The following is a 13,681-nucleotide window of genomic DNA, read 5'->3' as shown; positions in this document are numbered from 1 at the left end:
AAGAAATATGTGTTGTAGATGAACCTTTCATACTGATCAGATGTCAACAAACTCTTTCTGTAAAGGGTCTCACCATTTCAGACTCAGAATTCTGAGTGGGCCTACCTGCTCCGAGCTGGGGTAGAGGAGAAGGAAGAGTAGCTGCCCGCTGCCCATGCTGGAGGCTGGAGGCTGGAGTATCGGCTCTCCTCCCTGTTGCAGTTGGTAGCAGTGACGGAGACTACAGCGCAGCTGGAAAGGTAAAAAGATGGTGGGAAAGGTTTGCCATCTTGGCCCGCACAGCCTGAGGCATGGGGGATGGGTTGGGAGTGCCCTGCCATGGGCAGTGGGCACTATCCAGGGTGTCAATGCTAGTGTTGCGGGGGCTGGTTGGGGGGTTATTTGAGGCACCACTGCCCACGTAGGGGAGAGGGTTGGGGGCCCTTTCCTGGGGTGTGCTGCCCTTTGCTGGGGGCTGGAATGGGGCATGTCCCAAGCAGTACTGCCAGCAGCAGTGGGGCATTTTGTGGGCACTATCTCGTGATGTACTGCCCTAGGTGGGAGGCGAGTTGGAGGAGCTATCAGGTGCTGCAATGCCCTTGTCTGGGATGGGTTGGTGGCACTGTGGGGTGCAACACTGCCAGTGGTGAGGGATGGATTGGGGGTGTTATCAGGTGTTACATTGCCCCCAGTGGGTGGGGGGTGTGGTATCCAGGACATCATTGCCTGTGTCTGGGAGCTGGTTGGGGGCACTATCCAAGGCTGCATTTCCCACATGGGGAGTGGGTTGGGGGCACTATCTGGGGCTGCAGTGCTGGTGGTGGAGGATGGGTTAGGGTTACTATAGGGTGCTACACTGTTGTTGGTGAGGAGCAGTGGTGTTAAAGGCGCCATGGGGACTACACTGAGACAGAGGTTGGGGAGCTTGTTGGGAGAGCTACACAGGGTTGGACTGCCTGTGGAGGGGCGTAGAGGTTGGTGGGGGCACTCTTGGGGCTTGATACACAGCCTGAGTTGGGGGAAGGTGGCAGGTGGGTCAGGTGCTCTCAGAGATCTGCACTGCCTGGCAAAGAGTGGGTGAGTGTGCTATTCTGGGCTCCTTGGGTTGTGGTGGGGGCAGGTTGGGTGTGCTGTCGGGCTACCTGAGCTATCCATGGTGTTACTTCCCAAGGTGGAGAGGGAATTTGGAGTGCTCTCCGTGGCTGCAGTGCCCAAAGCAGGGGGTTGGTTGGGGGCTCTATCCAGGGCTGCACTGTTCCCAACGGGGAGTAGGTTAGGGCACTCACTATTCAGGGTTGCAGTCCCTGTAGTGGGGGGTGGTTTGGGTGCCATATGGGAGCATCACTGCCTGTGGTGGGGGTCTGCTTGGGGACGCTATCTGTGGCTACACTGTGCACCCCAGGGAGCCTGTTGGGGCACTATCCCGGGCTGTGCTGCCCATGGCAGGGGGGTGGTTTGCGGGTGCCATTGAGAGCTGCAGTGTCTAAGGCAGGGGCAGGTTAGGGGCTGCCATCAAGTGCTACAGTGCCGGTGGTGGAGCATGGGGTTTTGGCACTATCTTGGGGCTACACTGCCGGTGGTGGGGGATGGGGTTTTGGCACTATGCTGGGGTTACACTGCCAGTGGCAGTGGGTTAGGGGCTCTGTTGGAAGCTGCACTGCCCGTGGCAGGCGATGGAGGTTTCAGTGACAGCGGTGGTCTTTGAGAGAGGAGTGGTCCTCCTCTCCCTGGACTCTAAACTTTAAAGGGCCAGCTCCTCCTGCATGGTGGGCACATGTTTCTGTGAAAATCCTGATCACAGCAGGGTGCCCAGACCCATCATGGTTCCCAGGCCTGAGCTCTCACATTCTGTGTTGCGGAGACTGCTAAGGATGCCCAGGCATGCAGTAGCAGTCACCAGGGGGTGACAGGGCCCTGTGGGTGGAGGTCTCAGGAGTGGGAACCAGCATATTGGTGGGGAGGGCTGGCTGGGTCTGAGTTTCTGCTGCTCCTGCTTCCCGAGCACAGCCTGGGTGGTCCAAGTGCTTCCCGTGGAGCAGGAAGCCCAGGCACCATCGTGTCTCCAGTCTTCACTCCCTAGCAAGTTTGGGCCAAAAAGAGATACTGTGGACTTTGGAGGGTGGGTGTGGGTGCCTTCACTGAAACTGGCCCATGCCACCCAGTGGCCAGCAGGACAAGGTAGGGGTCTAACACTACCACTCTCTGTGTCCCATTCTAGGCTTTTCTGGCTTTGCCCACCCAGCTGCTCCATGCCAGGAGAAGGAAGAGCCATCTGCTGCATGCTGGAGGCTGGAGCCTCTGGCACCACGGCTCGCCTTGCTGCGGTGGGTGTAGCGACAGAGACTGCAGAGCACCGGAGAGGTAGGAGCGTGGCTGGCTGCCACCAGGGCAGGGACAGGGGTGCAGAGGTGGCCAGGTGGCAGCCTCTGAGGCGGCTTCGGGCCCTTGGTCCCCTGCTGCTGGTTATGGCAGGCAGAGCTGGGGTTGCCACTGCTTCTGCCGCACCATATGCCGGTGGCAGCTGCAGTTGAGCACATGGCGGAGGGTGGCAGTGCAGGTCCCAGACCTGAGTGAGGCCTTAGGGTCGTAGAATACTCCCTTCCCACCCTAGGATCCACTCCTCTTTGGCGGCTCCCTGAGTGCTGGGCTGTGGGTCTCTACACTATGCGGCCACTGGAATGGGGCTGAGCACCACTTCCTGCCCTCCTGCAGCTGGGGCTTCACTGCCTCCATTAGGGCCATGGTGGCATCTGGACCCTGGTTCTGTGCTGCTGCCTGCGGCGTGCATGTCCAGGATTGCCACCGCTGCTGACATGCACCATCTGCAAGGGGTGGCTGCAGCTAAGCCCATGGCATCGGCTGGCAGGGCTAGTCCCAGAAGACCCGAGGGCCATCCAGCAGACTGCCCTCCCAGCCTAGGGCCCCTCTTCCTTGGCCTATGCACAGAGCATCGGGTGGCGGTCGCTGGGTGCTGTGCAGCTGCTGGATCCTTGAGGCCGACTGGCTGGTTCTTGCTTTCCTGCAGAAGCAGGGCCGACTGCCTGTGTGAGGAGCTGTGGAGGCTTCTGGCCCTGGGATCCTCACTGCGGTGGAGCGGGCAGGCAGCATCAGTGGTTGTCACTGGCTCCTGCATGGCCGTGTGCAAGTGGCAGCTGCAGCTGAGCCCAAGGCAGAGGCTGGCCCTAGACAGCCCGAGAATTTCCCAGTGTACCGCCTAGGGTCCATCTTCCTTGCCCCCTCCCAGAGTGTGTGTTCTGGGCTCTGGGTGCTGTGCAGCCTCAGGGGTGGGACTGAGCACCAGTTCCCACCCTCCTTATCTTCCTTTTTGGCCCTGGTCCAGGGCACTGGTTGTGGGCGCTGGGTACCCTGCAGCCACTGGGATGGGGCTGGGCGCTAGTTCCAGTCCTCTTCCTGCTTCGAGGCCTGATTTAGGTGCCGCAGCAGGTTCTGGCCCTTGGGTCTGCGTTGCTGGTTGAAGTGGGCAGGTTCAGGAGTGGCCACCGCTGCTGCCACATGCCATCTATAAGTGGCAGGTGCAGCAGAATGCACAGGATGCCGCAGGGCTGGTCTCAGGCAGCCTGGGAGTCACCCAGGGAACCTCCCCCCCACCCTAAGATCCGTGCTTCCTTTGCCCAAGCCCAGAGTGTGGGGTTGCAGACTCTGGGCCCACTGCAGCCCCCGGGATGAGGCTGAGGGCCGGTTTCTGCCCCCTTGCAGCTGCGCCACCAACCACCTATTAGGCACCATGGTGACATCTGGCCCTGGGTTTCCTGCTGCTGGTGGGAGAGGACAGGGCCAGGGGTTGCCACTCATACTGACTTGCACCATTTCCAGGTGGCAGCTGTGGCTGAGCCCACAGCAGATTCTGGCGGGGGCATGGGGATCGCGGAGTGTACCGCCATCCTGCCATCCCACCCTAGGATCCACTTTTCCTTGGCCCTGGCCCAGAGCACAGGTTTGTTTGGCACTGGGCACTGTGCAGCCACAGAGTTGTGACTGAGCACCTCCTGCCCTCCCGTACCTGCAGGCTTACTGTGGCAGTATCTGGTCCTGGGTTCCATGCTACTGGGGCCAGTGTCCAGGGTTGCCACCGCTGCTGCCCTATGCATGTACAGCAATAGTCTGATAGCTGAGCAAGCTACTGAGTGCCTGACAGAATTGGTAGTGTAGACAGTGTGGATAGGCTACACAAAGGGAAATTCATGGCCCCCAGGCAGGGCAGTTGGGATAGTGTAAGATTTCATCACGCTCTTTGGAATGGCGTGCAAATGAAAACTGAATGTTTTATTTCTGGAATTTTCCATCTGATATTTTTGGGATGTACACAGGGAAGTGAAACTGTGAAAGCTACACTGTGGATCATGGGAAATGACTGTGCCTCTTAGTTTTTATATTAGTTTTCTATGGTTGCTGTAGCCGATGATCACTCACGTAGCCACTTAATATAATACAAGTTTATTATCTTTAAGTTCTGGAGGTCTGAGTTTGACATGCATCTTACTAGGATAAAATCAGGATATTGTCAGGGCTACATTCCTTTGGAGATGCTGGGGGAGAATCTGTTTCCTTGCTTTGTCCAACTTCTATAGAGGCTGCCTGCATTCCTTAGCTCATAGCCCCTCTTCCATCTTCAAAGGCAACAGTGTAGCATCTTCAAATCTCTCTCTTGACTCTCCTACCTTTTCCATCTTTTTTTTTCCCTCAAGACAGGGTCTTACTCTTTTCTCCAGGCTGGGGTGCAGTGGCATGATCATGGCTCACTGCAGCCTTGACCTACCTAGGCTCACATGATCCTCCCACTTTAGCCTCCCATGTAGGTAGAAGTACAGGTGTGTGCTACCACTCCCAGTTAATTATTATTATTATTTTGTATGTATCATAGAGACAGGGTTTTGCCATGTTGCCCAGGCTGATCTTTTTTAAAATATTTTTTAAATTTTACTTTAAGTTCTGAGGTACATGTGCAGAACATGCAGGGTTTTTACACAGGTATACATGTGCCATGGTGGTTTGCTGCAGGTGTCAACCTGTCATCTAGGTTTTAAGCCCTGCATGCTTTAGGTATTTATCCTAATGCTTTCCCTCTCCTTTCCCCCTCACACCGACAGGCCTCGGTGTGAGGTGTTCCCCTCCCTGTGGCTGTGTTCTCATTGTGCAACTCCCACTTACAAATGAGAACATGCAGTGTTTGGTTTTCTGTTCCTGCATTAGTTTGCTGAGAATAATGGTTTCCAGCTTCATCCATGTCCCTGCAAAAGACATGAACTCATTCTTTTTTATAGCTGCATAGCATTTCATGGTGTATATGTGCTGTATTTTCTGGACCACCCAGGCTGGGAAGACAGATTCTCACTCAATTTCCACCTTTACCGCTGCCTTCTCTTCCCTCTGCCGTCTTCTCCCTTTCCTTCTGTTCTTTGGAGAAAATAGGTCCGCAGAAGCCACTGAACTTTGTCTTGCTTTGTGTTCTACTCTTGTTCTCGCTTCCTTTCTTTCTCCTTCCACCTTGCCTCGCTGATTTTTCATATCATCCCCTTGAGAAGTCTTTTTGACATTCTTAAAAATCTTCTCAAAAGTGAATTTCTGCTTATGGTTTAAATGGATGCCATTGTCAGCAGGGGTCAGTGATGACCCACCCATCTCCTACACTACTTCCCTTTGCTCTCTGGTTCCCACATTTGATTCTGTTTTCTCCCACTTCTTCGGTCTGTCGGGTAGTCCCGGCCTGCCCCGATCTCTACCACGTGAATTGAGGGAAAGCTAAGCCGTCCTTCCTGGCTTTCCAGTGAGCCAGCAGGTGGCTCTTCAGACCTTCCTGCCTGTGTGGGCATCCAGAAACCTTTTGGGTTGTGTTGCCATGGAGACAATGGAGTATTTATTGTATTACCTTCCTTAGACTTTCCTATGCAACCTGCCCTCTTTCCCGGATTGCTGTGATGCTGCAGGGAGGTTTCTTAAATTGTCAAAATCGGCTTCGAATATTTTTGGAGCAGGAATTTCTTTTTAATCTCACAAGACACAGACTGTTCAAGGGAAGAATTAGGAACAAAGACAACGCAGAGGGAGTGGAGAGAACTTGGAGAGCATTTATTGAAAAGCAGGAAAATGACTGTTGGGTTGGACAATAGGAGCATGGATAAGTGGTGAGAGGAATGGGGATTATTTAACCAGGACAGAGAGGCTGACGGGTGACCTAGTAATAGGCTTCCAGTTTGTGGAGGGTTTGCACAGGGAGACTGGCTTCCCATTACCAGGGAAGAAAAGACACTGAAATTGGGAGGTAGGGGAGCCTGAGGCTGAGGAAGAACTTCTAATCACAGGGTCCGTTAATTATAGCAAGGGAGGTTGGATCACAGCTCTTCACCGAGTAGTCTTCCCAGACAAGAGCAGCACTGGGATGGTGGTAGGGCTTTCTGTGAGTCATCTGGTGCAGAACTTCCTGATCACTTGTTCTCAGATAGTAGCAAGATGGCTGCCTCAGCATCTCCAGGGACACATGGTAAAAATACAATTTTCTGGGCTGTACCCAGATCTTCTAGTTTAGAATTTCTGGGAGGAAAGTCCGGGTATCTGTATTCTTACACCCCTCCCCCCCAGAGAAATGTAGAACTAACTCATGGAGAACCAAGAGACTGGTGATGTGGAGAAAGAGGAAATGCCTTCCCCAGGTCCCTCTGATGTTCCCTGTAGCATCCTGCTAGTGCTTCCACTGCCCGTGAGCTGCTCCGGAGCCCAGGCCACACCTGCCCTGGTGACTCTGTCCAGCATCCCTGCTGGGCCACTTGAAATGGACCCTAGGGCATCAAAGATGCCCTACAGCTCTGAAGAAACCCTGTGTCTCTCCTTAGTCACAAGGGTGCTGGGAAAAATGCTCATTCCATGTTTTTGTTCTAGACTTCACTCGCAGTCACTGAAGTCTTAGGTAGCTGTTTTGTGGAGTTTTCCAATGCCACGGGGTCCCTCATACACAACTGCTGCCCCAAAGGGGCTAGAATGGAGAGAGCCTGGGAGTCAAGAAATGGTATCTCTCTTGAGCTTGGGCAGGGTATTTTACCTCTCCCCATCGTAGTTTCTTTCTCTGGAAAAGGAGGCACCCAGCCTGGACAATCTCTAAGGTCCTTCCAGCTTTACCTTTCTGTCTCTACTGGCTGTTTGATGAATTGCGGTGCTTGAAGAGCATAAAGTCGTAGATTCAGTGTAATATTTTGTAGTGAAATATTTTAAATTCAGTGTTTTTTTCTTTATATAACTTATCTTGGGAATTTTGGGAAGGATGAAGGAAAATACATGAATACACCTAACTTCAGTGAGCTCAGCTTGTGTGTGGGCCTGCTGTTGACCGTGCGTGACCATGCACGAGCTCTCTTGTCCCTTGGTGGCAGCAAACCAAACTACACATGCTGTTCTTTGGCCTCAGAACAGCTTTTTGTACGTTTTAAATGTGTAGCTTGGAATCAATGAATATTGTTCATTCATGGGAATACTGGGAAGGTTGTGGGGCTGGAATCCTTATTTCAGACACTTACACTTACTTGCTTGCTTGTTTCCTGCTGAATTCAAGATTGCAGTGTTACTTCAAAAAAAAAAAAAAAAGCTCCAAAGTCAATTATTAATCTTGCTTGTAAGCTTTTGGGACCAGCCACACCTGACACTTAAAAAATAATAATGAAATGTTAGTATAAGAAAGATTGCTAGCTGCCTATCCCAACCCTCTTTCTTAGTAACTGAACCTAATTCAAGGCACATTGCTACCTACACTGTAATAGTAGATTTTCCAGTCTCCTGTATGGCCAGGTAAGTTGTGGACAATGATTGAGATAAAGTACTGTAAGCAATCATTTAAGGAAGTCTTTTCTAAAAAAGTAAGAAAAGGATTCTTTTTTCCTTTCTGCCTTCCTCCCCCTCATTTCTCCTTCCTTCCCTTCTTCCTCCCTCTCTTCTTCCCAGAATGCAGTTGTAATGGCTGGAATTCCAGCAGCCACTTTAGACCATAACATGGAAATCAAGCACTGAGGATGGCAAAGCAAAAAGCTGAAAGCCTAAGACACGATGACCATGGGGCCGCCATCCCACCCCAGGACTGTCTCCCTTCAGATATCTCTTATGTGAGAAAAAAATAGAGCCACTGTTATCTTTTGTTTTACTTATGCAGCTGAACAGCATTCTAATGAATCCATATAGGTTCATTCAGAGCAGATGGTGCTCAGAGCAAGATGGAGCTCAGAGTGACTGGAGAGCAGTCAGCAAGGTGGAGCTCGGAGCAGATGGAGCTCAGAGCAAGATGGAGCTCGGAGCAGATGGAGCTCAGAGCAAGATGGAGCTCAGAGTAGATGGAGCTCTGAGCAAGATGGAGCTCAGCAGATGGAGCTCTGAGCAAGATGGAGCTCAGAGCAGATGGAGCGCTCAGCAAAATGGAGCTCTGAGCAAGATGGAGCTCTGAGCAAGATACAGCTCAGAGCAGATGGAGCTTTGACCAGATGGAGCTCTGAGCAAGATGAATCTCAGAGCAGATGGAGCTCTGAGCAGATTAAGCTGACACAAGGAGCTCCAAGCAAGATGGGGCTTGGAGCTGATGTTCCTCTGTGTAAGATGGACCTAAAAGCTAGATGGAGCTTGTAGTGAAAGGAGCTCAGAGTGATTGCAGCACTGAGCAAGATGGAGGTCGGAGCAGATGGACCTCTGAGCAGACGGAGCTCTGAGCAAGATAAAGCTCAGAGAAGATGGAGCTCTGAGCAAGATAAATCTCAGAGCAGATGGAGCTCTGAGCAAGATAAATCTCAGAGCAGATGGAGCTCTGAGCAGACTAAGCTCAGAAAAGAAGGAGCTCCAAGCAAGATGGAGCTTGGAGCTGATGTTCCTCTGTGTAAGATGGAGCTAAGAGCTAGGTGGAGCTCAGAGTGATTGGAGCACTCAGCAAGATGGAAGTCAGAGCAGCTGGACCTCTGAGCAAGATGGAGCTCAGAGCAGATGGAGCTCAGAGCAGATGGAGCTCTGAGCAAGATAGAGCTCAGAGCAGATGGAGCTCTGAGCAAGATGGAGCTCAGAGCAGATGGAACTCTGAGCAAGATAAAGCTCAGAGCAGATGGAGCTCTGAGCAAGATAGAGCTCTGAGCAGATGGAGCTCTGAGCAAGATAGAGCTCTGAGCAGATGGAGCTCTGAGCAAGATAAAGCTCAGAGCACATGGAGTTCTTAGCAAGATAGAGCGTAGAGTAGATGAGCTCAGAGAAGAATGGAGCTCAGAGCAGATGGAGCTCTGAGCAAGATAGAGCTCTGAGCACATTGAACTCAGAGCAGATGGAGCTCTGAGCAAGATAGAGCCTAGAGCAGATGAGCTCAGAGCAGATGGAGCTCTGAGCAAGATAGAGCTCTGAGCAGATGGAGCTCTGAGCAAATGGAGCTCTGAGCAAGATAGAGCTCAGAGCAGATCGAGCTCTGAGCAAGACGGAGCTCTGAGCAGATGAGCTCAGAGCAGATGGAGCTCAGAGCAAATGCAACTCTGAGCAAGATAGAGCTCATTGCAGATCGAGCTCTGAGCAAGACGGAGCTCTGAGCAGATGAGCTCAGAGCAGATGGAGCTCAGAGCAAATGCAACTCTGAGCAAGATAGAGCTCATTGCAGATCGAGCTCTGAGCAAGATAGAGCTCAGAGCTGATGGAGCTCAGAGCAGATGGAGCCCTGAGCAGATGGAGCTCTGAACAAGATATATCTCAGAGCAGATGGAGTTCTGAGCAAGATAGAGCTATGAGCAGATGGAGCTCTGAGCAAGATAGAGCTCAGAGCCGATGGAGCTCAGAGCTGATGGAGCTCTGAGCAAGATAAAGCTCTGAGCAGATGGAGCTCTGAGCAAGATAGAGCTCTGAGCAGATGGAGCTCTGAGCAAGATGGAGCTCTGAGCAGATGGAGCTCTGAGCAAGATAAAGCTCAGAGCACATGGAGTTCTTAGCAAGATAGAGCGTAGAGTAGATGAGCTCAGAGCAGATGGAGCTCAGAGCAGATGGAGCTCTGAGCAAGATAAAGCTATGAGCAGATGGAGCTCTGAGCAAGATAGAGCTCTGAGCAGATGGAGCTCTGAGCAAGATAGAGCTCTGAGCAGATGGAGCTCTGAGCAAGATGGAGCTCTGAGCAGATGGAGCTCTGAGCAAGATAAAGCTCAGAGCACATGGAGTTCTTAGCAAGATCGTAGAGTAGATGAGCTCAGAGCAGATGGAGCTCAGAGCAGATGGAGCTCTGAGCAAGATAAAGCTATGAGCAGATGGAGCTCTGAGCAAGATAGAGCTGTGAGCAGATGGAGCTCTCAGCAGATGGAGCTCTGAGCACTATGGAGCTCAGAACAGATGGAGCTCTGAGCAAGATAGAGCTCTGAGCAGATGGAACTCTGAGCAAGATGGAGCTCTGAGCAGATGGAGCTCTGAGCAAGATAAAGCTCAGAGCACATGGAGTTCTTAGCAAGATAGAGTGTATAGTAGATGAGCTCAGAGCAGATGGAGCTCAGAGCAGATGGAGCTCTGAGCAAGATAGAGCTCTGAGCACATTGAACTCAGAGCAGATGGAGCTCTGAGTAAGATAGAGCCTAGAGCAGATGAGCTCAGAGCAGATGGAGCTCTGAGCAAGATAGAGCTCTGAGCAGATGGAGCTCTGAGCAAATGGAGCTCTGAGCAAGATAGAGCTCAGAGCAGATCGAGCTCTGAGCAAGACGGAGCTCTGAGCAGATGAGCTCAGAGCAGATGGAGCTCAGAGCAAATGCAACTCTGAGCAAGATAGAGCTCATTGCAGATCGAGATCTGAGCAAGATAGAGCTCTGAGCAAGATAGAGCTCAGAGCTGATGGAGCTCAGAGCAGATGGAGTTCTGAGCAAGATAGAGCTTAGAGCAGATGAACTCAGAGCAGATGGGGCTCAGAGCAGATGGAGCTCTGAGCAAGATAGAGCTCTGAGCAGATTGAACTCAGAGCAGATGGAGCTCTGAGGAAGATAGATCCTAGAGCAGATGAGCTCAGAGCAGATGGAGCTCTGAGCAAGATAGAGCTCTGAGCAGGTGGAGCTCAGAGCAGATGGAGCTCTGAGCAAGATAGAGCGTAGAGCAGATGAGCTCAGAGCAGATGGAGCTCTGAGCAAGATAGAGCTCTGAGCAGATGAGCTCATAGCAGATGGAGCTCTGAGCAAGATAGCGCCTAGAGCAGATGAGCTCAGAGTAGATGGATCTCTGAGCAAATTAGAGCATAGAACAGATGAGCTCAGAGCAGATGGAGCTCAGAGCAGATGGAGCTCTGAGCAAGATAGAGCTCTGATCAGATGGAGCTCTGAGCAGATGGAGCTCTGAGCAAGATAGAGCTCAGAGCAGATGGAGCTCTGAGCAGATGGAGCTCTGAGCAAGATGGAGCTCAGAGCAGGTGGAGCTCTGAGCAAGAGAAAGCTCAGAGCACATGGAGTTCTTAGCAAGATCGTAGAGCAGATGAGCTCAGAGCAGATGGAGCTCAGAGCAGATGGAGCTCTGAGCAGATGGAGCTCTGAGCAAGATGGAGCTCAGACCAGATGGAGCTCTGAGCAAGATGGAGCTCAGAGCAGATGGAGCTCTGAGCAAGATGGAGCTCAGACCAGATGGAGCTCTGAGCAAGATGGAGCTCAGAGCATATGGAGCTCTGAGCAGATGGAGCTGTGAAGAAGATGGAGCTCAGAGCAGATGGAGCTTTGAGCAAGAAAGAGCTCAGAGCAGATGGAGCACTGAGCAAGATAGAGCTCAGAGCATATGGAGCTCTGAGCAGATGGAGTTGTGAAGAAGATGAAGCTCAGAGCAGATGGAGCTCTGAGCAAGATAGAGCTCAGAGCAGATGGAGCTCTGAGCAAGATGTAGCTCAGAACAGATGGAGCTCTGAGGAAGATAGAGCTCAGAGCAGATGGAGCTCTGAGCACATGGAGTTGTGAGCAAGATGGATTTCAGAACAGATGGAGCTCTGAGCCAGATGGAGCTCAGAGCAGATGGAACTCAGAGCAGATGGAGCTCTGAGCAAGAGAGCTCAGAACAGATGGAGCTCTGAGCAAATAGATCTCAGAGCATTTGGAGCGCTGAGCAGATGGAGCTCTGAGCAATATGAAGCTCGGAGCAGATGGAACTCGGAGCAGATGGAGCTCTGAGCAGGTTTAGCTTTGAGTAGATTAAGTTCAGAAAAGAAGGAGCTCCAAGCACGATGGAACTTGGAGCTGATGTTCCTCTGTGTAAGATGTAGCTCAGAGCTAGATGGAGCTTTGAGTGAAAGGAGCTCAGAGCAGTTAGAGCTCAGAGCAAGATGGAGATCAGAGTGATTGGACTTCTCAGCAAGGTGGAGCTCAGAGCAGATGGTTCTCATAGTGAAATGGAGCTTGTAGTGATAGGAGCTCAGAGCAAGATACAGCTCAGAGCAGATGGAAGTCCTTGCAAGTTGGAGCTCAGAGCAGATGGAGCTCTGAGCAGGTTACGCTCTGAGCAGATTAAGCTCAGACAAGAGGGAACAGCTTGGAGCTGATGTTCCTCTGTGTAAGATGGAGCTCAGAGCTAGATGGAGCTTGGAGTGATAGGAGCTCAGAGCAGGTGGAGCTCTGAGCAGATTAATCTCAGAAAAGCAGCTCCATGCAAGATTGGACTTGGAGCTGATGTTCCTCTGTGTAATTTGGAGTGCAGAGCAAGATGGAGCTTTCAACAAGATGATTGCTCAGACCAGATAGAGCTCTGATCAATAAGGAGCTGTAAGCAAGATGGAGCTTGGTGCAGGTGGTGCTTGGTTTTAGGTGGAGCTCAGAGCAGATGGTCTTTACAGCAGGATGGAGCTCAGAATGATTAGAGCTCCAAGCAAGATATACCTTGGAGCTGAGGTTGCTTTGAGCAACATGGAACTTGGAGCAGATGTTGTCCAGAGTAAGAAGGAGTTCCAAGCAAATGGCACTCAGAGCAAGATGGATCTTGGATAAGATGTTGTTCACGGTGAGGTGGAGCTCTGAGCAGATGGTGCTTAGAGCAAGATGGAACTCTTGAGTAGATGGTGCTCATAGCAAGATGGAGCTCTGAGCATATAGTACTCACAGCAAGATGGAGGTTAGAGTGATTAGAGGTCAGAACAGATGGAGCTCACAGAAATTGCTTCCATGCAGATGGTAATCAGAGCAATCTGGAGCTCCAAGCAGATGGTGCTCAGAGCAAGATGAACCTCAGAATGATCAGAACTCTGAGAAAAATTAAGCTCTGTGCAGATGGTGCTTAAAGCAAGATGAGCTCAGAGTGATTGGAGCTCTGAGCAAGATGGAGCTAGGAGAAGATAGAGCTTTGAGCAAGAAGTACCTCCAAGTAAGATGGAGCTTGCAGAAGTTGTTTCCTGGTGTAAGCTGGAGCTTGGAGTGATTGGAACTGTGAACATTGCTCTGAGCAGATGTAAAAATACATCTGAGAACTCTGAGCAAGATGGATCTCTGAGCAAGAAGGAGCTCTAAGCAAGGTGGAGCTTGGAATAGACATTGCTTGGTTTTAGATGGAGCTCAGATTAGACAGAGCTCTGAACGAAAAGGATCTCCAAGCAAAATGGAACTTGGAGCAGATGTTGCTTGTCGTAAGGTAGAGCTCAGGGCAGCTGTAAGGTGGTGCTCAGAGCAAGATGGAGGTCAGAGGACATGCTGCTCACAGTAGTAAGGTGGAGCTTTGAGCAGATGGTGCTTATAGCGAAATGGAGCTGGAAGTG

At 51.4% G+C, this 13,681-nt stretch overlaps 1 protein-coding gene across 1 annotated transcript in view; it reads left to right on the top strand.

Moving 5' to 3' along the window:
- LOC135271956 (WASH complex subunit 2A-like) overlaps positions 1–141 on the top strand; it is a 71,782-nt gene extending 71,641 nt beyond the window's left edge. Inside the window, 1 exon segment of the mRNA XM_064370076.1 lies at positions 82–141. Coding sequence (XP_064226146.1) covers positions 82–141 — 60 coding nt within the window.
- Positions 142–13,681: the final 13,540 nt, after the last annotated feature.

Source organism: Aotus nancymaae, unplaced genomic scaffold (genome assembly GCF_030222135.1).
Source record: "Aotus nancymaae isolate 86718 unplaced genomic scaffold, 86718_ANA_hifiasm-v0.15.2.pri h1tg000099l, whole genome shotgun sequence".
Taxonomy (NCBI): Eukaryota; Metazoa; Chordata; class Mammalia; order Primates; family Aotidae; genus Aotus; species Aotus nancymaae.
Note: the sequence above shows the minus strand (reverse complement) of the source record. Positions and strands in the feature narration are given on the sequence as shown.